Source organism: Heterocephalus glaber, unplaced genomic scaffold (assembly GCF_053883595.1).
Source record: "Heterocephalus glaber isolate CG9 unplaced genomic scaffold, H.glaber_assembly_v1.0 deba00000621, whole genome shotgun sequence".
Lineage (NCBI taxonomy): Eukaryota > Metazoa > Chordata > Mammalia > Rodentia > Bathyergidae > Heterocephalus > Heterocephalus glaber.
In genome coordinates, this window is record NW_028258153.1 from 22,450,758 (window position 1) to 22,473,258 (window position 22,501).

The following is a 22,501-nucleotide window of genomic DNA, read 5'->3' on the forward strand; positions in this document are numbered from 1 at the left end:
TAAGAATTTTAAAACATCATTAACTATCCTGCCAGTTTATAAAAACCATATTCATCATCAACAAGCATAACCAGCTGCTTATTTTGAGAGGTTTCTGATTTTTTAAAAATGTAGTATAATTAAATGTATTAAAAAATATATTGAGCCATACAGAAGACCCTTGGAACTAACACTTAGGATGGTCTAGTGGAAATCTGGCAAAGAACACAGATCTAGACTCTTGCTCTCTCCTTCCTTCTCCCCCTCCCTATTATGACAGGACTTATAAGGAAGAACACTAGGATGGAGGGCAGGGCACTTAGGTTCTAATCTTGGCCTCCTTTCTCTTGTGGAAAAGTCATTTGACTATTCTGTGTCTCAGTCCTTCAGTCGGCAAAATGCCAACATCCACTTTCCTTATCTCATGGTCATGGAGATAATACGCAGTTCCAATGACCTAGATGAAGATACATTACAAAACATGCCATTTAAGTTTCATGCTTCATTTAAATATTCAAAATAATCCATTGCTTTCTATCAATAAAAGATTTATAAATATTAACTCAACAACTTTTATAGTCTGTGCAGCAAAGTCCAAATTATTTGAATACTACACTACTGTGGGAGTGGTGCACGCCTATAATCCCAGCATTCGGCAGGAGGATGATATGGAGTTCAAGGTCAGCCTGGGCTACAGAGTGAGTTCAAGGTCAGCCTGAACTGCATAGTGAGACCTTGTCTGAAAAAACAAAACAAAACAAACCCTATACTACCTATAATTATAAGTGGTATTTTCACATACTTTAAACACTTAAGATATTAGTTTTGATCAGTAACAATCAATATTGAACTTGAGAGACAAACTCAAATTAAAGGATTAATCCTGGCTATTGTGCCTCTTTATGATGGTCCACCCTACACTATAGGGTGTATTTTTTCTTTCCTTTTTTCTTCAGTCCAAACTTTTCTAAGAAGGCTGGGGATTTAGCTCAGTGGTGCTACTGCCTGCCTTGCAAGTCCACGGTTCCAAGTTTGATTCCCGGCAAAAAAAAAAAAAAAAAAAAAAAATTACACTCCATCTCTTTCTCCTTCCTTCCTTCCGTCCTTTTTTTTTTTTGGTACCAGGGATTGAACTCGGGTCCTTGCCTTTGTGCAGCAGGTGGCAAAACCACTGAGCTAAATTCCTGGCCCTTCTTTCTTGTCTTTTCTGCCTGCCTTCCTTTTTCTTTGTACCATTTCACGCTTCTTTTGTAATAAGACATAAAATTCATTTATTTTACTAATGTTTTATAGAAAGAGGCATCCTTTATTATATGTTTCCATTTAATAATGAAGTATTATATGTATTGCATTTTAAGGTATATCATAAAAGTTTAAAAAATATTTTACAAGAATTTTATAATTACTATGCTATTATCTAGGTTTACTAATACATTTATGTGATCCTTCTTCTCTTTTCAACTTGCACACCATTTCATTAAAATTTTCAAATGTGCTCTGTAAACTCACCCTGTGCTTTCTTAATAGTTTTTCTTCCCATAGTCTCTGTAATATGATTTGTCTTTTCTATCTCACAGAAACTCATCAAAGAAAACCAATGGCCAGGTGTAGTGGCACAAGTCTGTAATCCCAGTACAGGGAAGCTGAGGCAAGAAGATATAAAATTCAAGCCTAGCTTGGACAATTTAGGGAGACAGGTCTCAAAATAAGAAAGAAAGAGGTTGGGGTGTAGTTTAGTGCAAAGGTCCTAGGTCCTAGGTTCAATTCCCTAGTACTGCCAAAAATAAAAAGTAAAAACAGGAATCAGCCCACTGCAGACAGGCAGGTCTGCCCATGCCCTACTGAGGTCCTGAGTCGCACAGAACATGCTGAATCAACCCGCTGCAGACAGGTAGGTCTGCGCACGCCTTACCGAGGTCCTGGGTCACGCAGAACACACCGAATCAGCCCGCTACAGACAGGCAGGTCTGCCCACGGCCTACTGAGGTGCCGAAAGCCCCGAATCAGCCCGCTGCACACAGGAAGGTCTGTGGACACCCTACTGAGGTCCTGAGTCACGCGGAAGACACCGAATCACCCCGCTGCAGACAGGGAGCCACCTGGTTCCACACTACAAAGCCACAGAGGACACCAGACCACCAGACCAAGATACTGAGTCCCACTGTTCCCGGCCCAGTGGTAGGGGCTTCTGAGCTGTCATCCCGCCGCTCCTGGTCCAGAGGAAGGGGCTTCCTGGTCACCATACCTCCTGCTGCTCCCAGCCCAGAGGAAAGGGCTTTTGGGCCACCTTCTGTCCCGCTGCTCCTGGCCCAGGGGAAGGGGCTTCCAGGCCACCATCCCTCCCACTGCTCCCGGGCTAGAGGTAGGGGCTTCTGAGCTGCCATCCCACTGCTCCTGGTCCAGAGGAAGGGGCTTCCTGGTCACCATACCTCCTGCTGCTCCCAGCCCAGAGGAAAGGGCTTTTGGGTCACCTTCTGTCCTGCTGCTCCTGGCCCAGAGGAAGGGGCTTCCAGGCCACCATCCCTCCCACTGCTCCCGGGCCAGAGGTAGGGGCTTCTGAGCTGCCATCCCACTGCTCCTGGTCCAGAGGAAGGGGATTCCAGGCCACCATCCCTCCAGTTGCTCCCAGCCCAGAGGAAAGGGCTTTTGGGTCACCATCCCTACCACTGCTCACGGCCCCTGTCCCACCTCACCCAGCTCAGAGGAGGTAATCCAAGCAGGCGCTAACAGCCCCCTGCCCCAGTCAAAATGAGAAAACACATAAATAAGTCTCAAAACCAGACTTCCAGATCACCTACAGCAACCCCAAAGGGAAATGAGATGGAACACTCTGATACTCAACCACCTGGACCCACTGAACTGGCAACAAAAGGGGATCTGGGAAACATGAAATCAGAAATAATTTCTCAGATAACAGGAGAAATTGTGCCCCTAGTGCAAGACATGATTAATAAATCTAGACAGGGGCTCAGGAACATGATGGAATCCCAACATAAGAAACAAATGGAATCCATAAAACAGATGCAAATAGATTTCCAGGACATGAAAAACTCCACTGAAAGTCTACACAGCAGAATGAGCCAATGTGAGGAGAGAATTTCAGATATAGAAGATGAGATTGCAATTAATGACCAGGAAAAGAAAAATTGCTTCAAAATTATAAGGAAACATGAGAAATCAATCCAGCAGCTGCTAGATGATGCAAAGAAGAATAACATAAGACTGATTGGGCTCAATGAAGAAACAGGAGAGAGTGGAGATGGCATAAAAAAATCTCTTCACAGAAATAATGGCAGAAAACTTCCCAAGCAGGGGAAAAGAGCTTGACATGCAGATAAGTGAGGCATATAGGACTCCAAATAGCCTTCATCAAAAAAAAAATCAACCATAGGCATATAATTGTTAAGATTCCAGAAACACAACAGAAGAACAAAGTTCTCCAAGCAGTCAGAGAAAAGAAACAAATCACATACAAAGGAAAGCCCATCAGAATCACAACAGACTTCTCAACACAAACCATCAAGGCAAGAAGAGCCTGGAGTGACGTATTCCAAGCCCTAAAAGAAAACAGCCTCCAACCCAGATGGATGTACCCTGCAAAACTATCTTTCAAAATGGATGGAGAAATAAGATACTTTCATGACAAAGAGCACCTTAGGAACTTCATGAATACCAAACCAGCACTCCAAAGAATTTTACACAATATCCTAGGAGCAGACATTGAGGATCACAACCCCAGGAAGCAAAGCAGAATGAACCCATCTGGCATGACAAGAAATTAAATGTAAAGGGGGAGAACCCAACAAAAAGAAAAAGTCATGGCAATGACAAGTCAATACGTTTCAGTTATAACCATCAATGTTAATGGTCTCAATTCACCAATCAAAAGAAATAGACTGGCAGAATGGGTCACGAAGCAAAATCCAACAATATGCTGCATACAAGAAACACACTTAATTCAAAAGGAAACTCACAGACTGAAAGTTAAAGGGTGGAAAACAATACTGCATGCAACAGGAACCTGAAAAAAAGCAGGAGTAGCTATCCTCTTGGCAGATCAAGTAGATTTCAAACCAACACTGATTAAGAGAGATGAAGAAGGACACTACATTCTTGTAAAGGGAACAATCCAAGAGGAAGAGATGACAATCATAAATATCTATGCACCAAACACTAGTGCACCCAACTATATAAAACAAATAATAACAGACATGAAAAGTCATATATGCACTAATACAATTGTAGTGGGGGACCTTGACACCCCACTGTCACAAATAGATAGATCAATTAGACTAAAAATAACTAATGAAATACTAGAACTCAATCAAACTCTTGAACAAATGAACTTAACAGATGTTTACAGAGTCTTCCACCCCATAAAATCAGAATACACATTCTTCTCAGCTGCACATGGGTCATTCTCCAAAACAGACCACATACTCACACATAGAACATGTTTAACTAAGTGCAAAGGAACTGAAGTTATCCCCTGTATATTATCAGACCATAGTGTGATGAAATCGGAGATCCATAGCAAAAGAAATTCAAAAAATTTCATAAACACATGGACAGTGAACAATACACTTCTGAATAACCAATGTGTCACAGAGGAAATTAAGGAAGAAATCAGACAGTTCCTTCAATTAAATGACAATGACAATACAACATATTGGAATCTATGGGACACAATGAAAGCAGTCTTAGGAGGGAAATTCATAGCAGTGAATATGCATATTAGGAAAACAGAACGAGCCCAATTAAACAACCTGATGCTGAAACTCAAGCTTCTAGAAAAAGAAGAGCAGGACAACCCCAAAGCTCATACAAGGGAGGAAATTATAAAGATCAGAGGAGAAATCAATGCAATGGAGACTAAGAGAACGATACCAAAAATCAATGAAGCCAAGAGTTGGTTCTTCAAAAGAATCAACAAAATTGACAAACCTTTAGCCAACCTTGTCAGAAAAAGGAAAGAAATGGCCCAAATCCATGCAATTAGGAATGAAAAGGGTGAAATTACAACAGACCCAGCAGAAATCCAGAGGATCATCAATACCTACTTCCAGAACCTATACGCCAATAAGATGGACAACACAGAAGAAATGGACAGATTCCTAGATACATATGAATTACCAAAGTTGAACGAAGAAGACCTAAAAATTCTGAACAAACCAATATCAACCAATGAAATTGAAAATGTAATTAAAAACTTATCAACTAAGAAAAGCCCAGGCCCTGATGGCTTCACTGCTGAATTCTACAAGACATTTAGAGAGGAACTGCTGCCACTACTGTTTAAACTCTTCAATGAAACTGAAAGGGAAGCAATACTCCCAAATTCATTCCTGGAAGCAAGCATCACCTTGATCCCCAAAGCAGAGAAAGACCTAACTGAAAAAGAGAACTATAGGCCAATCTCACTAATGAACATAGATGGAAAAATCCTTAATAAGATACTGGCAAATAGAATGCAGAAGATCTTCAAGAAGATCATACACCCTGATCACGTGGGATTCATCCCAGGGATGCAGGGATGGTTCAATATACAAAAATCAATTTATGTAATACACTATATCAATAGAGCCAAGGACAAAAACCATATGATTATCTCCATAGACGCAGAAAAAGCATTTGACAAAATCCAACATGCATTTATGATAAAAACCCTACAAAAAATTGCAATAGATGGTCTCTCCCTCAAACTGATAGAAGCCATCTATGAAAAACCAACAGCCAATATCATACTAAATGGTCAAAAACTGAAATCCTTCACACTAAAATCAGCAATAAGACAAGGATGTCCACTATCACCACTCTTGTTCAGTATAGTTCTGGAAACATTAGCCACGGCAATTAGACAAGAGAAAGAAATAAAAGGAATAAAGATATGTAATGAAGAAGTCAAACTGTCATTATTTGCAGATGACATGATACTCTATACAGAAGACCCCAAAAACTCCACCAAAAGTCTTCTAGACTTAATAACCAAATTGAGTCAAGTAGCTGGTTACAAGGTCAACACACAAAACTCAATAGCTTTCCTCTACACCAATGACAGACTCACTGAGAGAGAAATAGGGCAAATAATTCCTTTCACAATAGCATCCAAAAAACTGAAATACCTAGGAATCATCCTAACGAAAGAAATCAAAGACCTCTTCTCTGAAAACTATGGCACTCTGAAAAGAGAGACTGAAGATGATATCAGAAAATGGAAAGACATCCCCTGCTCCTGGGTAGGAAGGATTAATATAGTGAAAATGGCCATACTTCCAAAACTGCTATATAGATTTAATGCAATTCCAATTGAGATCCCAGCAGCATATTTCATAGACCTCAAGAAAACAATCCAAAAATTCATTTGAAGCAAGAAGAGACCCAGAATAGCAAAAGCAATTCTAGGTAACAGAGACATGGTAGGGTGTATCACAATCCCCAACCTGCAACTCTACTACAAAGCTACTGTGATAAAAACAGCATGGTACTGGCAAAGAAACAGACTTGAGGACCAGTGGAACAGATTAGAAGATGCAGAAACAACGCCAGACACACTCAGCCACCTCATCTTCGACAAAGGAGCCAAACACCCTCACTGGAGGAAAGATAGCCTCTTTAATAAATGGTGCTGGAAAAATTGGGCTTCAACTTGCCAAAGATTAAAACTAGACCTGTATCTCTCACCATGCACTAAATTAAAATCAAAATGGATTAAAGATGTAAATATTAAAATAGAAACTCTGAACCAGTTGGAACAGAGGTTAGGTAGAACTCTTGAAGACACTGGTGTAGGAAAAGATTTTATGAACAAAACTTCAGTTGCCCGTGAACTAGCACAAACAATCAACAAATGGGATCTCTTCTTATTAAAAGGCTTCTGCACAGCAAGAGAAACCACCAGCAGCGTGAAGAGACAACCCACAATGTGGGAAAAAATCTTCACCTGCTCTTCCTCAGACAAAGGTCTACTATTTCGAATCTATAAAGAACTTAAAAAGATCAGACCTCCCAAATTTAAAGACCCAATCCCAAAATGGGCATCTGAAATGAACAGACATTTCTCAGACAAAGAAGTAGAAATAGCAAATAAATACATGAAAAAACGTTCAACATCACTGGTCATTCGAGAGATGCAAATGAAAACAACGCTGAGAGTCCACTTCACTCCAGAAAGAATGGCTGCTATCATGAAATCAACCAACAACAAATGCTGGCGGGGCTGTGAGGAAAGAGGAACCCTGCTCCACTGCTGGTGGGAGTGTAGACTGGTGCAAGCACTGTGGAAATCAGTATGGAGATACCTGAAAGAACTAGGACTGGAAGTCCCATTTGACCCCACTATTCCACTGCTGGGGATCTTCCCCAAAGAATTAAAAGAATCATACCACAGTGATATATGTGCGCCCATGTTCATAGCAGCACAGTTTGTAACAGCTAAAACTTGGAAACAGCCCAAATGCCCATCAACTGGAGACTGGATAAAGAAAATGTGGTTATTTTATAAAATGGAGTACTACTCAGCCATAAAATATGAGAAATTAGAGACATTTATGGCTAAGTGGATGCACACTGAGGCAATACTCTTAAGTGAAATAAATAGGACACACATGTATAAATACTGAATAGTTTCTCTGGTGTGAGAAACTGAAAGTGTAAATATGGACTAAATGTATAATAGGTCATGTGAAATAGGAAGAAAAGGGGCAAAAGGGAAGGAAGTGGGAGGGCTAGGGGAAAGGATAGAAGGGAATGGGATTAATATGAAAAAATGGAAAAATAGGAACAAAATCTTTGTAAATAGGGAGGACTGGAGGGGTTGAAGGGAGGGCTGGGCAAGGGTGAAAAATAAGAACCAAGAGAGACTATGTAAAGGTGCAAATTTCCAATGATGAATGTCATTATATTGTATACCTAAAATGTATCAATGATTAGAATGAATAATCGATAATGTAAAATAGGAAGAAAAGGTCCAAAGGGTAGGGGTAGTGGGAGGGGCAGGGGAAAGGAAAGAAGGGAAAGGAAAAATGATGAGAAATGGAAAAAATGGAAATAAAGTCTTTGTAAATAGGGAAGGGTGGAGGGCGTGAAGGGAGGTCTAGGAATGGGGAAAAAATAAGAACCAAGATGCATTATGTAAAGGTACAATTCCCAATGAGAAATGTAATTGTGTTGTATACCTACAATGTACCAATAAAAGAATTTAATACAAAAAATAAATAAATAAATACATAAAAACAAAACAAAACAGCAGCAAAACAGTGACCTCCTCCTGTTCAATTTCAAAGATCATTCTTCAATTCTATCTCCTTTTGGTCTTTCAATTTCACCTCCTGACATAAATATTGGTTCTTAAAGCTTAATAACACTGACTTCTAAGACACTATGATTTTTAAGTTTTCTTACTGTTTTCCTGATCTGATTTTCTTAATTTACCTGGTGGGGGCAGTGCCCCAATATTCCCAACAACCAATAACCAACTGTTCCCTATGCCCCAACAACAAACTGTTCTCTCTATTCATTTGTTTTATTGGGGGTTACATTCATTCATAAATTCCCTCCCCTCCCCCTCCTCCCTCTCTTCCTCTCCCCTTCCCCTCCTTCCCCTCTCCCTCTTCTTCTCCCTCTCTCTGTGGTACTAGGGAATACAGGACCTTTTTCATACTAGGCCAGCATTGTACAACAATAGTATAATCCCAGGCCCAAACATTTTAATTTTTCTTTTTTTTTGGTACCTGGGATTGAACTTGTGCTTGTGAAGCAGGCAGGGTGCCACTGAGCTAAATCCCTGGCCCCTAACCATTTTAACCTTACCTTTTCCAAGATCTTCTTTATTCTTTTAAATTCTCTTAATTCTCTTAAAAGTAAATTCTTCAGTTGTCTATCAATAACTCATCCAAATATGTCTCTAATTAAGTCATTCCAATATAAACCAGTATTTCTTCCTCAGTTCCTGGTTGCTATCCTCACTATTTCTCACATCTCTGAATACTTCAATTCCTTTTGATTCTCATTCTTCTAACAGCTAACCATAGAGACAGAGTGCTCCCCTGCATTTTCTCAGGTGTGCTTCGCCTTCCCACTTCCATATCAAGATTCTTGATTTTCTTTTTATTCATTTAAATTTACTTTTTATTGTGATACAATATGTACAACATAAAATTATTAGCTTCTAAATAATTTTTAAGTGCACAGTTCTAAGGCATTAAGTATATTCATCCTGTCTTGCCAGCCATTATCACCAACTCTGCAGCCATTAAGCAGTGACTTCCCGTTACTTTTTAAACTTTTAATCCTTTCTAGTTCTATTTAAATATATCCTACATATCTGTTAAAATAAGCTTCAACAAAAAACATTAATAGACTTCCCCAATTCAAATGTCTGATACTGTTTGTTTTTTTTGTGAGACAGGTCCAGACTGATAATGTAGTCCAGGCTGGCTGAAAACTCACAGTGATCCTCCTGCCTCAGCCTCTGGAGTGCTGGGATTACAGGCACGTGCCACCACACCCGGCCTGATACTGTTTTGTTTTTTGTTTTTGTAGTGTTGAGGATTGAACCCAGGGCTTTCCACATGCTAGGCAAGCACTCTACCACTGAGCTACACCTCCAGCCCCTCATATTGCTCATTACTGATCATATCAAAAGCAGCAGTCATCCTTTAAATGCAGTAGTTCTGTTGCTGGTTACTATCCTAATGCTGACTGAAGAATCATTTTAGTTAGACATTCTTCTAAACTAAAATTTTGGCTTAGAATGCTAACAACAACAATAAACCTGTGCCAAAATTATAATAATAGAACATTTGTTATACTATGACAATTATTGCTCTTTTCAGAAAAATGCACCTTGAGGCTGTAACGTTAAGTGAATTAAATCAGATACACAAGCTTAAATATCACATGATTTCTCGTATATGAAAAACCCAAATTATAAATAATTTAGAGAGCAAAAATAAAACAGATAAGAGGAAGCAGGGATAGATCTTTTGCAAATGGGAAGGTGACCAAAAGATAAGGAGAAAGGGAATGTGAAAGAGAAGTAAAAAGCATTAAGGTGCACTAAGTACATGTACCAATTCCCCATGATGAATGTAATCATTATATGCTACAAACATGTACTGATTAAAAATTTTAAAAATTAAAAAAGAAAACACACATGGTTACAGAGGTACCAAAAAAATAAATACAATTTTAAAAAGAAAAATGCCTTGGGCTGAGGATTTAGCTCAGTGGTTCTGCTGCCTGCCTTGCAAGCGCAAGGACCCGAGTTTGATCCCCAGTACCAAAAAAAAAAAGAAAAAAAAAAGAAAAATGCCTTGAGTCTGTGCTTTTAATTAACTAGAATGTACTTCTAAATAATAATTGATGGACCTCTAGTTTATCTGAATAATCATTAATTCATTATGTTTCCGGATTATAAACTTGATGCTTAATGATTTTAAAGCAAAAATAATTCAACCCTACTATTAATCTGTTTTTATTAAGTAGCTCTATTTCATAAATATGTTCAATGCTGCCTTTTTTTTTTTTTTGATGGTATTAGTCCTATAAGACAGAGACCATAAACATCAACTCTTTTTGTATATTACCTGTGAGAACAGAGTGCACAGATTGGTAGTTAAAGTTTTTATATTCCTAACAAGGGGAGAAAAACTATACATCCATCTGAATATTTCAAGTAAGCCTCAAACAAGCAACCACATTAAATAAACATTCCTTTCACTGAAAGGAAGGAGAGGAAGGGAAGAGGAAAAGGAGCAATGAAATAGAAAGGGACTAAGAAAAGAAAGAAGAAAAGAAGGAAGAGTGAGGGCAGGAGGGAAGGAGAAAGGGAGGAAGGGAGAAAGAAAAAGGAAAAGGAAAATGTGTACAAATAATTTGTTGCTTCTAATTCATTACAGGGTCAACTCAAGAAATATAAATGGAGCTTATTTCAAATGCTCAGACAGCACATTAGGAAAATGATGCCTGCGAAGGCAATAAGTGACCAAACTAAACAGCTAGATAAACTGTAACTGGCAATTAATTAAACTGTACTAAAGATGAAAACTAGGAGTCTTAAAAAAACAAAAACAAAAAAAATCTGCCTTCTGCTGATAATGTTTGTGAACACTAGATGGCAATGAACTGAAGGTTTAAAAGTAAAAGAGATTCTTACATAAAAATGGAGTTATTTAATATAAGAGACAGAAGATACAACCATTTCACTTCAAAATAAATACCAGTATTTGACAGTGACACTTACCCGGGAAGAGATCTGTACATCTCATAAATATCTCCCAGTAGATCAGTCCAAGTGCATACATGTCTACTTGCTTCAAAGCTGATTCACAGTCCCTCAGGTTCACAGCTCCTTCTAGCACTTCTGGTGCCATATACCTAATTGTACCAACCTGACAAATTAAAGTGATTTTTTTCAGAAATAGAATAGCACTAGATATTCCTACGTATAAAAAATTTGTAAGACACAGTAAGTAAAAAACTTGCAAAAAATAAGTACACCATTTAATATTCTTAAAATTCATAAAAATACATTTATGTATATGTGAATGCAGAGAAAAAGATCAAAAAGAATATGTTTGACATCTGAAGGGTGATTACAGGTGAGGGACTATCTGATCTCAAACCTGGTAACTTTACTGACTTCAAAAATCAATTCCTAAGGGCTGGGGATTTAGCTCAGTGGTTCCGCTGCCTGCCTTGCAAGCGCAAGGACCCAAGTTCGATCCCCGGTACCAAAAAAATAAATTAATTAATTAAATTTAAAAAAAATCAATTCCTACATACTTCTTCCTAATATGTGTCAAAATGAGTTAAAATGACAGTGGTTTATAAAATGGACTGATGAACTGGAACACACTCACCTCACTGATGGCTGCATTGTCTTCTTCCCCTGGGCGTACCAATCTATTTCCTGTCAGCCTCATAGACAAACCGAAGTCGCTAATAACACAGGTTCCATCATTTTTCACCAGCACGTTTCTGCTGTTTAAGTCTCGATGGGAAATTGCAGGTTTATAATGATCTGTTTGAATAATTTCAAAAATGTATTAATGCTTAAAATTAGAATTATTACTTGCTTGTTCATTTCATGCCCAATAAGAACTGCATAAATATAGAAGTATCAGTTTTGCTGCCCATTAGTTTTCTAATAATAAAAAAGGACACAAAAAATCAGTTTCAGCTCATTACTATTTTCTAACTCCTGTTGCATGTATAGCTAATTAAGCATTAAACTTGCAGCTGAAACTAACAGAAAATATGCTCCAGTTCCTAATTCTAAAACAAACTGGTTTCTTTTTATTTCTAGGGCAGCAAAAGGAGACAATACAGAAGGAAATATTTGGCACTCGCACACACACACAATCAGCTTGTCTGAAATAAGTATCAGTAAAAAATTAACGTGGCTAACTTTTACATAAATCTTACACTGTTTTTTTATTACACTGTTCTCTTACATCTTAATGAATCAAACCTGTAATAGTTCATCTCATTTCTATTTTATTTGCTTTTAGTTTTTAATTAATTAATTTTGGTTTTTTGAGACAGGGTCTCACTCTGTAGTTCAGGCTGGCTTTGAACTTACTATGTAGCCCATGCTGGCCTCAAACTTGCAGCAATCCTGCCTTAGCCTCCTGAGTGCTGGGATTATAGGTGGTTATCAACATGCCTGGCCTATTTTTTTATTTTTTTGAGACAGGGTCTCATATGTCATTCAGGCCAGCCTTGAACTCATCAAGTAGCCCAGTCTGGCCTCAAACTCAACATAATTAACCTGCCTTGACTTCGAAGTGTTAGGATTACAGGTGTGTGCTATCATGCCCAGCACCTACCAATGACTTAGCCAGATCTCTAAGCCCAATTCAGGTCTTCAATTCTAACTAGAAATAGTTAACAATGCAATGGGAGAACCCATAAAACAGGAAGATTTGTTCTCAGGTTTTACAGAAGAGAAGCAATGTTATATTTATTCTACTGCCTGATTAGCCTTATCACTGGAATACAGGCTCCATGAAAATCAAAACAGAACATGTTTTATCTGAAATGAAAAGGCTTAACAGAGAAAATGGTAAATTCTTGGTGACTAAAATGAATCTAACCTAAGCATCTCATAAAACATTATATTATTTTTTCAATCTCTCAAGGAAACTGATATAAACCTTATATGAAACAAAACTATGGCTCTAGAAATGAAAAAAAAAGTTCTATAAGCAGAATTTTTGAAATTTAAAACATTTCCCTAGGAATAAAAGAAATAATCAGAACTAAGTAAATGAAAAGTCCACTGAGGGCTGGAGATTTAGCTTAGCGGTTCTGGCACCTGCCTTGCAAGCGCAAGGTTCCAAGCTCGATTCCCGGTACCCCCCAAAAAATCCACTGACTATTTGTTTTTAGGAACAGATTCTCGATATTTAGATGTATCACTGTCATTAATAAGCATTCAAATGCAATTTACCGACCATGAAACTATAGGCAGAGGATAACGATCCCTTAGATATAAAAAACTAAAGCAACAGAACAATATGAAGAAACAGTAAGAGTTAACAAATTCAATCTAGGAGTTGATTTTTTTCTCATTTTTTTCCCTTTCCTACTTCCTGTTCCAGTGTTCCAAAGCTTGTATTTAACTTGGCTACTCAATTCCTGTACCTCTTAGCCCGGATGAAACCATAAGTAATATGGTATAACCTTGAGCTAATATTTATATAGGAGAATGTATGGAAATACTGGAAAATGTTTGATACTAAATCAAGTCAATATTTAAATTTAAAAAACCCCTCATACTCAGGGCAAACTAAACTGACGACATGGAGAACATGCAACAAGTCAATGAGGCAGCCAGAAGGAAAAATAGGTTAGTATATTTTCTGCTATTACTAAAAAGAAAAAAGAAAAGAAAAGCTAGAGAGAGAGAGAAAGTAAGAGAAGAAGGCAGCAAGGGAGAGAGAAGAAAAAAGAAGAGACAAGTAGGACCAACGCCAATGCAAAGCACAGAGCTACAGACCGATCTTTTCTTTTCAAATTCCCTTCATATTCGTTTTGATATTTCTTATTTGAATGAATGAGGATGGGGCCAAAACACACAAGGACTTTTGGCTTTGGGCACAGCACTGTACTAAGCAAATATCTCAAAGGAAAGCACTCCAAGCTTTTATTTTATTTAGACCCATACACATATACGAACACACACACACACACACACACACACACACACACACACACACACACAGACCAAGGACTTGGAAGACAAACACAAAACTTAGTAATTTTTTGAAGTCAGAGTGACCTATATGTATTTTTTGTGTGCCAGATTTTTGTCTGGTAGTGAGCATGCACTGCAATTATAAGAGGAAAAAAATCACAGAGGGAATAATTACAAATAAATAGGATCAACTTCTCTATTCTGAAGGAAAAAACAGCTGAATAAGTATACCAGTATTATTTCTTACTACTGAATTTCTACTCTGAGCAATAAAGTTTCATCTGAAGATACTGGGAAGAACAGAATTTTCTAAAAGAACACTTTAAATGCTTAAAATAGTATCATATTCTTGGAAATATTTTTAAAGAAATTAGGCAAAAATCATAAATTAAAATAGCTGTAGTAATTATATGAAGTTTTTGAAAAGGTAATTGGTGATAATATTAGCTAACTTTTTAGAATAATAGCTCTGCTTAAAAAAATTTCAACTGAAGTTTGACTTGAACCCTTGCTGAATCATGCAAACCTTGAAAAGGGAGCTAGGATAGTATTCTAAGTTCTGTGCTAAGCCAGCTTTTAAAAGGAATGATAATACTTAAGAGTGCAGGAACAGAGTCCAATGGTTAATGTGCTAAAGCACTAAAGCAAGCACATCAAGTTGCTGACACAGGCAATAACTCAGGTCAATTCTGTACTCAGGAAAAGCAAGATGTCAAGATAAATGAACTGATAAATTATTCAGAAGAAATTATTTATATATGAAGCATCAGCTAGAAAAGATGATCCGAGCTATTATATAATGAAACAAAGATCTAAGAAACTGATACATTAAAGTTCTCTTCACTAAAGAGGTCAAGGAGACTGAAAAAACAATGTTAGGGCTACAAAATGACCAAAAAAATGTGGTAAGGTAGGAAAAAGCTTGAGAAAGCAAAGACAGAATTATCATAGTCAAGCTAATTTAGGGGTGTCTGTGATGTGAGGTGTATACTGAAACAAAGTGAGAAAGCAAATGTATTAAAAAGAGAGGCTTTGAACCACTAGCAAAAATGTGCACGAAAGTTGAGCAAGAATAGTTATGACAAAGAATAGAATTCGCCCTCTCCTACTTAGTAAGAGAATCCAGCATTACCTGAGGCAACAATACACTCAGCCAAACAACACACTATATTCCCAGTCTCTTTTACCGCTAAGTGTGAACTAGTTCTGGGAAACAAAATGTAAGGACAAGAGTGAGATTTCTGGAGGTAAAAGAAGACAATTCTTTTTACTTTCTCTTTTCTTTTTTCTGCCTCAATTATAGCACAATGGACAATGAGGTAACATTGAAAATGAAGGCCACATATAAAATATGGGGGAAGAAATATATTGTGCACTGATAATATACCATGGTGCTACTAAACCAACCTAGAAACCTAGAGGATTTCTTTCTTTTTCTCTTTCTTTCTCTCTAAATTCTTTTATTGGTACATTTTAGGCATACAATACATTTACATTTATCACTGGGTGCTTGTACCTGTACATGATGTATCTTGGTTCCTATTTTTTTCCCTATTACCTGTGTGCCCTTCACCCTCTCCACCCTTCCCTATTTACATAATTTCATTTCCATTTTTTTTTCTCATAATTTTTCCTTTCCCTTCTTTCCTTTCTCCTTCCCCTCCCACCAACCCTACACCTTTGGACCTTTTCCTATTTCAAATTATCAATTATTCATTTTAATCATTTTAATCCTTATTTACACTTTCAGTTTCTCACACTAGAGAAACTATTCAGTATTTACACGTGTGTCCTATTTATTTCACCAAAGAGTATGGCCTCAATATGCATCCATTTAGCTATAAATGTCTCTAGTTTCTCATTCTTCATGGCTGAGTAGTACTCCCTTTTATTAAAAAAACACATCTTCTTTATCTAGTTTGATGGGCACTTGGGCTATTTCCAAGCTTTAGCTATTACAAATTGTGCCGCTATAAACATGGGTGCACATGTATCGCTGTGGTATGATTCTTTTAATTCTTTGGGGAAGATACCCAGCAGCGGAATAGCTGGGTCAAATGGGACCTCTAGCCCTAGTTCTTTGAGGTATCTCCATATTGATTTCCACAGTGATTACACCAGTCTGCACTCCTACCAACAATGGAGAAGGGTTCCTTTCTCCCCACACCTCCGCCAGCATTTGTTATTGGTTGATTTCTTGATAGCAGCCAGTCTTTCTGGGGTGAGGTGGAATCTCAGCATTGTTTTCATCTGCATCTCTCGAATGACGAGTGATGTTGAAGATTTTTTCATATATTTATTTGCTGCTTTTACTTCTTTGAGAAATGTCTGTTCATTTCAGGTGCCTATTTTTGAATTGGGTCTTTGAATTTGGGGGGTCTGATTTTTTTCAATTCTTTCCTAGAGGATTTCTTCAGATACTTTGTGGTGCTGGGGGTTGAACCAGGGGACTCATGCATCCTAGGCAACTGTTCTGAGCTACATTCACAGCCCTTTCTAGATTCTTATGTAAGAAAGAAAATTTTTCATTCTTATTGAAATAAATGTTAGCCAAACCTAATTCTAGCTGACAGAGACACTGACTTGTAAAAATATACATTTGGGTTTTATACAAAGACCAACCTTTGGAATAAAGATCAATGTGATGTTAAAACTAAAGATGAAGCTACGTATGGTGGTGCATGTTTGTAATCCCAGCACTCTGGGAGGCTGAGGCAAAAAAGGTTTGAACCCAGGCTGGGTAACTGAGCAACTTAGTGATGATGCTCTGTCTCAAAGCAAAAACTGCTGGGGATGTGTCCTAGAAATACAATGTACAGAGGCTCAGTCCTGCAGTACTGCCCCAAACAAGAACAAAACCAAAACAAAGAAGTGATTATGCAACAAAATAAATACAAGGAAATACAATCTAGCTAAGAGATTCTCAGGGTCCACAAAGAGACCTAAGGGGTCTGATAATCCTAGAATCAAAAACAAATTTTTTTTTTTGGTACCGGGGATCGAACTCAGGTCCTTGCGCTTGTGCAGCAGCAGCAGCAGCAGCAGCGGCGGCAGCAGCAGGCGGTGAAACCACTGAGCTAAATCCCCGGCCCCCCCCCCCCTTTTTTTTTAAGGTACTTGGGAGTAAACCCAGGGCTTTTTCACCAAGTTACAACCTCAAATCTTTATTTTGAGACAAAACCTTGCTAATTTGCTAAATTGCAGGCTGAGATTGAATTTATGATTTCCCTGCCTCAGCCTTCCAAAGTGCTGGGATTATAGGCATGGACCACCACACCCTGCTAAAAGAACATTTTCTTGTTTCTTTTTCTTTTTTTTTTTTCAGTGCTGAGGACTAAACCCAGGGCTACATTAATGGTAGACAAGTGCCCTAACACTGGGTTATATGGCAGTGCATTTTTGGAGTTTTCAGAGTTTTAATTAGTTTCTCAGTGGGATTCATGACCCTTCCAGTCTTGAAGTTCTTTCCCTTGTTCTTCTTGTTACATTTCAAATATGGTTTCTCATGCTGGATCTTTAAAAAAAAACCTGGTCAGTATAATCTCTAATTATATATATGTTATCCTTTTACTTTGAACATGATTAAAATTTCTCTTTGGGAATTTTGAACCTGTCTGAGTGTCATTCATTTTCTATTCACTATCTTACCTCCTCGGGGTAATTCTGTGTGAAGATAAGCCAGTCCTCTAGTCACAGAATGAGCCAGGCGGCAAGAGCTTACCCAGTCACTTGTATGAAGACTCAAATACTTGCATAGAGACCCCTATTATGGAGGAAAAAATGTAAAAAAAAACCAAGGAATTAATTTAACAGGAAGAGGTTAAGTCTGCAACCTTATAGAGGATTTGCATAGGCATGAAGACCTAATGAACTACATTACAGAATCTTGAGAAAGGCAGCAATGTATACCTGTGTGAAAAAAGAAGAGGATGGAAAGGGAAGAATTTAAACATCAATTTTTACGTCTCCAATATTAAAAATTATGAATGGGGTTATTTTCATATAAATGCACCAGTACAAACTATTTTTTTTAATAGTTTACAAGCAGAAAACAGAAGGCTTTTATAAATGTAGTAAGCTCTCTGTATCTGTGGGTTCCATACCCATAGATTCAACCAATCCAGATAAAAAATTAGCAAGGGCTGTGGACTACAGCTCAGTGGTGAGAGTACCTGCCTAGCAGCATCACAAAAACAAAACAAAAACAATCGGTATTGAACATGTACATCCTACTTTTTTTCTTGTAAATAAATTAGAGATGATGTGCCTGAGTTACATGAAAAAAATACCACTTGCCATTTCACATGAGTGACTTGAACATCTGTGGATTCTGGCGTGTGTGTGTGTGTGTGTGTGTGTGTGTGTGTGTGTGTGTGTGTGTGTGTGTGTGTGTGTGTGTGTGTGTGTGTGTGTGTGTGTGTGTGTTGTCCTGGAACCAGTCCCCAAGAAGACTAAGAGATGAATATATGTATGTATCTATGCTTCTCAAAGTGTTCATCCACAAACTGCTCCCAGTCTCTGATGAGGTAAGGAGCTTTACACTAGGATGAAATATTAATCAAAGTGCTGCTTCATTCACTGAGAAAATCTAGCTACCAAAAAACGAAAGAGAAAAGAAAGGGGGAAGGGAGGAACAAGAGCTGAATAAACAATATAATTAGTGATGAATCTGATTCAAATTCTGGCATGAGCTCTGTATCTCACTGCAGACCATTAATAACCAGACTATGAACCAGCAATGCTCTCTATTATAGAGGTCTTCCCGAAAGTCCAATTGACAGTTAATATAAATGAGTTTGTTTTTATGAAGAACTTACATTGGGATAATACTCCATCACAAGCAAGTATTCCATGCGCCCATCTGCTGTGACTCTCTCATCTCCAACTATAAAGCGAGCAATGTTGTCATGTTCCATCAAAGGCACTCGGTAAATATTTTTTTCATTGATAAAATTCTGACGATTTGTAAAAGAAAACACTTTTACAGCAACTGGACGCTCATCCAAGGAACCTTTATATACTGCTCCATATCGGCCTCGGCCAATCAGCTGCAAGTTTGTTTTTTAAAAAGGCAAGGTATTAATTCATATCAAAATTGAACAATCAAACGTACTAAATAATCAAATACAAATCCACATGATGTGCCACAGCTCTCTACTGCTTGCAATCACTATCAAGAAACTACTGGGCTGGGGATTTAGCTCAGTAGCACTGCGCCTGCCTTGCAAGTGCAAGGTCCTGAGTTCAATCCCTGGTACCAAAAAAAAAAAACTACTAACCACAGCATAGTGCACCAATAACCTTGTCTGATATGATCATTAACCTCTCCGGAAAACTCAGCTGTCAGTGCTTTGAGTTTGTCATTAGGATGTGAGGATAGCCACACAGACACTGCACAGGATATTTACAGATTTTTTTAGTTTACTTTGAGAGCTATAGCTCTACTCGCGTGTGGCCGAAAAATGAGATTCTGGAAATTTTTTGTGTATTTTTTATTTTTATGAGTCTCCTTCTTATCGAAGGACAGAGACCAGCTAATTTGGCCCTGAGAAGAAAGCTGCACAGGCACAACTGCCTTCTGGGGAGATGTGCGCTGCTCCACTCCCGGGTGCCCTTCCCCTGAGAACCTGCAGCTGGTGGCCCTGGCCCTGCAGGAGTAAAGGAAGGGCTCACTTCACTGCAAGTACCTCACTGTGACAACTGCATGACTGCTCAGACATTATTGTTTGAAAAGCACCCCGGGGTGGGTTTTTAGTTCACAAGACTATCTCCTTCCTGATTTTTTTGGTTTTTAGAAGGAAAATAACATCAATTGAAAAATAAAGTCTGAACCACTATTATTTGCCTACATAACAAAAATTTCTCCTCTTTTTCTACACATTATTATTCTTAAACACATTAAAAAGAAAAAAATTTTTTTTTTTTTTTTGGTACCAGGGATCAAACTCAGGACCTTCTGCTTGTAAGGCAGGAGGCAAACCACTGAGCTAAATCCCTGGCCCAAGGAAAATATTTTGTAATGTTTCCAAACTCTGTAATGGTAAAAAGTGTAAGAATTTAAAGGACTTTTTTTATACTCCTGTATTTTCCAAAAGTATGTTTTAAAGTATTTAACCTAAAATCAAATGCATTGGCTAGATTTACATAATAGGGGGAAAATAATCAGTTAATTATTTATACTGAAAAAAGGTACTGCTGTCATTTTATACAGTAAGCTTTAGTGTTTATAAAAGTATATTTTGTATTTTATAAAGGTATAAAAGAAAGTATAAAATACTAGTTGTAGTTCATTTTATTTTAAAAAGGAAATGTTCATTTCTGAATGTTTTTCTCCCCATGTGATTATAACAAGCCTATGTTTGATTTCCTTTGGAGTTCCATTTTATCCCTTTGATTATTTTGTATAGATAGTTCCTTCAAAAGATTTGCTTAAAGTTAACATCTAAAATGCAGTCACACCAATGAAGTTCTAACAAGACAGCATCTATAGTTCATGGATGAGTTCTCTTCACTCTGATAAGCTCTACATCAGTGCTCTTCAAATTCTGATGGTGAAATATGCAAATAAATCAGAAAGATTTAAGGATACCATTTCCCAAAAATGAAAGTCTCCTGCCTAGTTCTGAAGTGTATCAATAACTAGGTATTCCCAAGTGGTTAAATATGTTCTTAATTATTTTCCCCCCAGAACCGGGGATCGAACTCAGGACCTTGCGCTTGCCAGGCAGGCACTGGTGCCAATGAACTACACCTCTGGCCCTTTAATTTGTATTTATCGAAAGACTTAACTTAGCGCTACAAAATTTTAAGTTAATTTCAGGTAAGGCATTTACAAATTCATGTTTTGTTTTGTTTTTTCTTTTTGGTACCGGAGATTGAATTTGGGTCCTTGTGTTTGTGCAGGAGGTGGCCAAACCACTGAGCTAAATCCCCAGCCCTATTTATAATTTTATTATCTTCTTGATTTAGCTTTGGTAATTCATATATATCTAGGAATCTGCCCATTTCTTCTGTGTTTTCCATCTTATTAGAATACAGGTTGTAGGGCTGGGGATTTAGCTCAGTGGTTTCGCCGCCTGCTGCGCAAGCACAAGGACCCGAGTTCGATCCCTGGTACCAAAAAACAAAAAACAAACAACAACAACAACAAAAAGAATACAAGTAGTCCAAGTAGATATTGATGATCTGGATTTCTGTTGGATCTGTTGTGATTTCACCCTTTTCATTCATAACTGCATGGATTTGAGTCTTTTCTTTTTTTGATAAGGTTGCCTAAAGGTTTATCAATTTATTTAATCTTTCAAAGAACCAACTCTTCGATTCAATGATTCATCATATTGTTTTTGTTTTTGGTACCGGGGATCAAACTCGGATCCTTGTGCTTGCGAGGCAGGTGGCAGAACCACTGAGCTAAATCCCTGGCCCTGTATTATTTTTAATCTATTAATTTCTGTTCTGATTATAATTTCCTCCCTTGTACAAACTTTGAGCTTGACCTGGTCTTCTTTTTCTCGAAGTTTGAGGTTCAATATTAGGTTGTTTATTTGAGCTTGCTCTGTTTTCCTGAAGTGGGAATTCACTGCTATATTATTTCCCTCACAGGACTGCTTTCATTATACCCCATAAGTTCCAGTATGTTTTGTTGGCATTATTTTTTAATTATAGAAGCTGTCTAATTTCTTCTTTAACTTAATGTTACCTACTAGTTGTTCAGAAAGGTGTTTTTTAATTTCCATGTGTTTATGAAGTTTTTGTGGTTTCTTTTGCCATTGATAGCCAATTTCATTGTACCATGGTTTGATAATATTCATGGGTTAATTTCAATTTCTTTGCATTTCCTTAAGCATGTTGTGTGAGACAGCATATAGTCTATTTTTGGGGGGGGACAGGGGGACTGGAGATTGAACTCAGGACCTTGCACTTTAGAGGCAGGTGTGGTGACACTGAGCTAAATCCCCAGTCCCTATTTTGTTTTGCTTTTGGTACCAGGGATTGAACTCAGGACCTTGCACTTTCAAGGCAGGCATAGCACCACTGAGCTAAATCCCTGGCGCAGCACGCAGTCTATTTTGGAGAATGTCCCATGCGCAGCTGAAAAGAATGTGTACTCTGATGTTGTGGGGTAGAACACTCTTGTGGACATCTACTAAGTCCATCTGTTCAAAAGTTTGGTTCAGTTCTAATATGTCGTTGTTGGTTTTTTGTCTAGTTGTTCTGTCTACTTGTGACAGTGGGGTATTGAGTTCCTCTTTTACAACTGTACTAGTGCTTATTTGATTTTTCATGTCAGCGAATATTTGTTTTATATAGCTGGGTGTGCTG

The 22,501-nt window shown here is 37.9% G+C and overlaps 1 protein-coding gene and 1 pseudogene across 2 annotated transcripts in view; one reads left to right on the forward strand and one right to left on the reverse strand.

The window, feature by feature from the left end:
* Bmpr2 (bone morphogenetic protein receptor type 2) overlaps positions 1-22,501 on the reverse strand; it is a 212,612-nt gene that overhangs the window by 21,429 nt on the left and 168,682 nt on the right. For both annotated transcript variants that reach the window (XM_087206265.1, XM_087206264.1), the window contains exons 6-9: positions 18,997-19,227; positions 17,828-17,942; positions 11,841-12,001; positions 11,222-11,369 (exon numbers count right to left, since the gene is read on the reverse strand). In XM_087206265.1, coding sequence (XP_087062391.1) covers positions 11,222-11,369; positions 11,841-12,001; positions 17,828-17,942; positions 18,997-19,227 — 655 coding nt within the window. The remainder of the gene's footprint in view (positions 1-11,221; positions 11,370-11,840; positions 12,002-17,827; positions 17,943-18,996; positions 19,228-22,501) is intronic.
* LOC147829389 (apelin receptor early endogenous ligand pseudogene) lies at positions 19,491-19,802 on the forward strand (annotated as a pseudogene).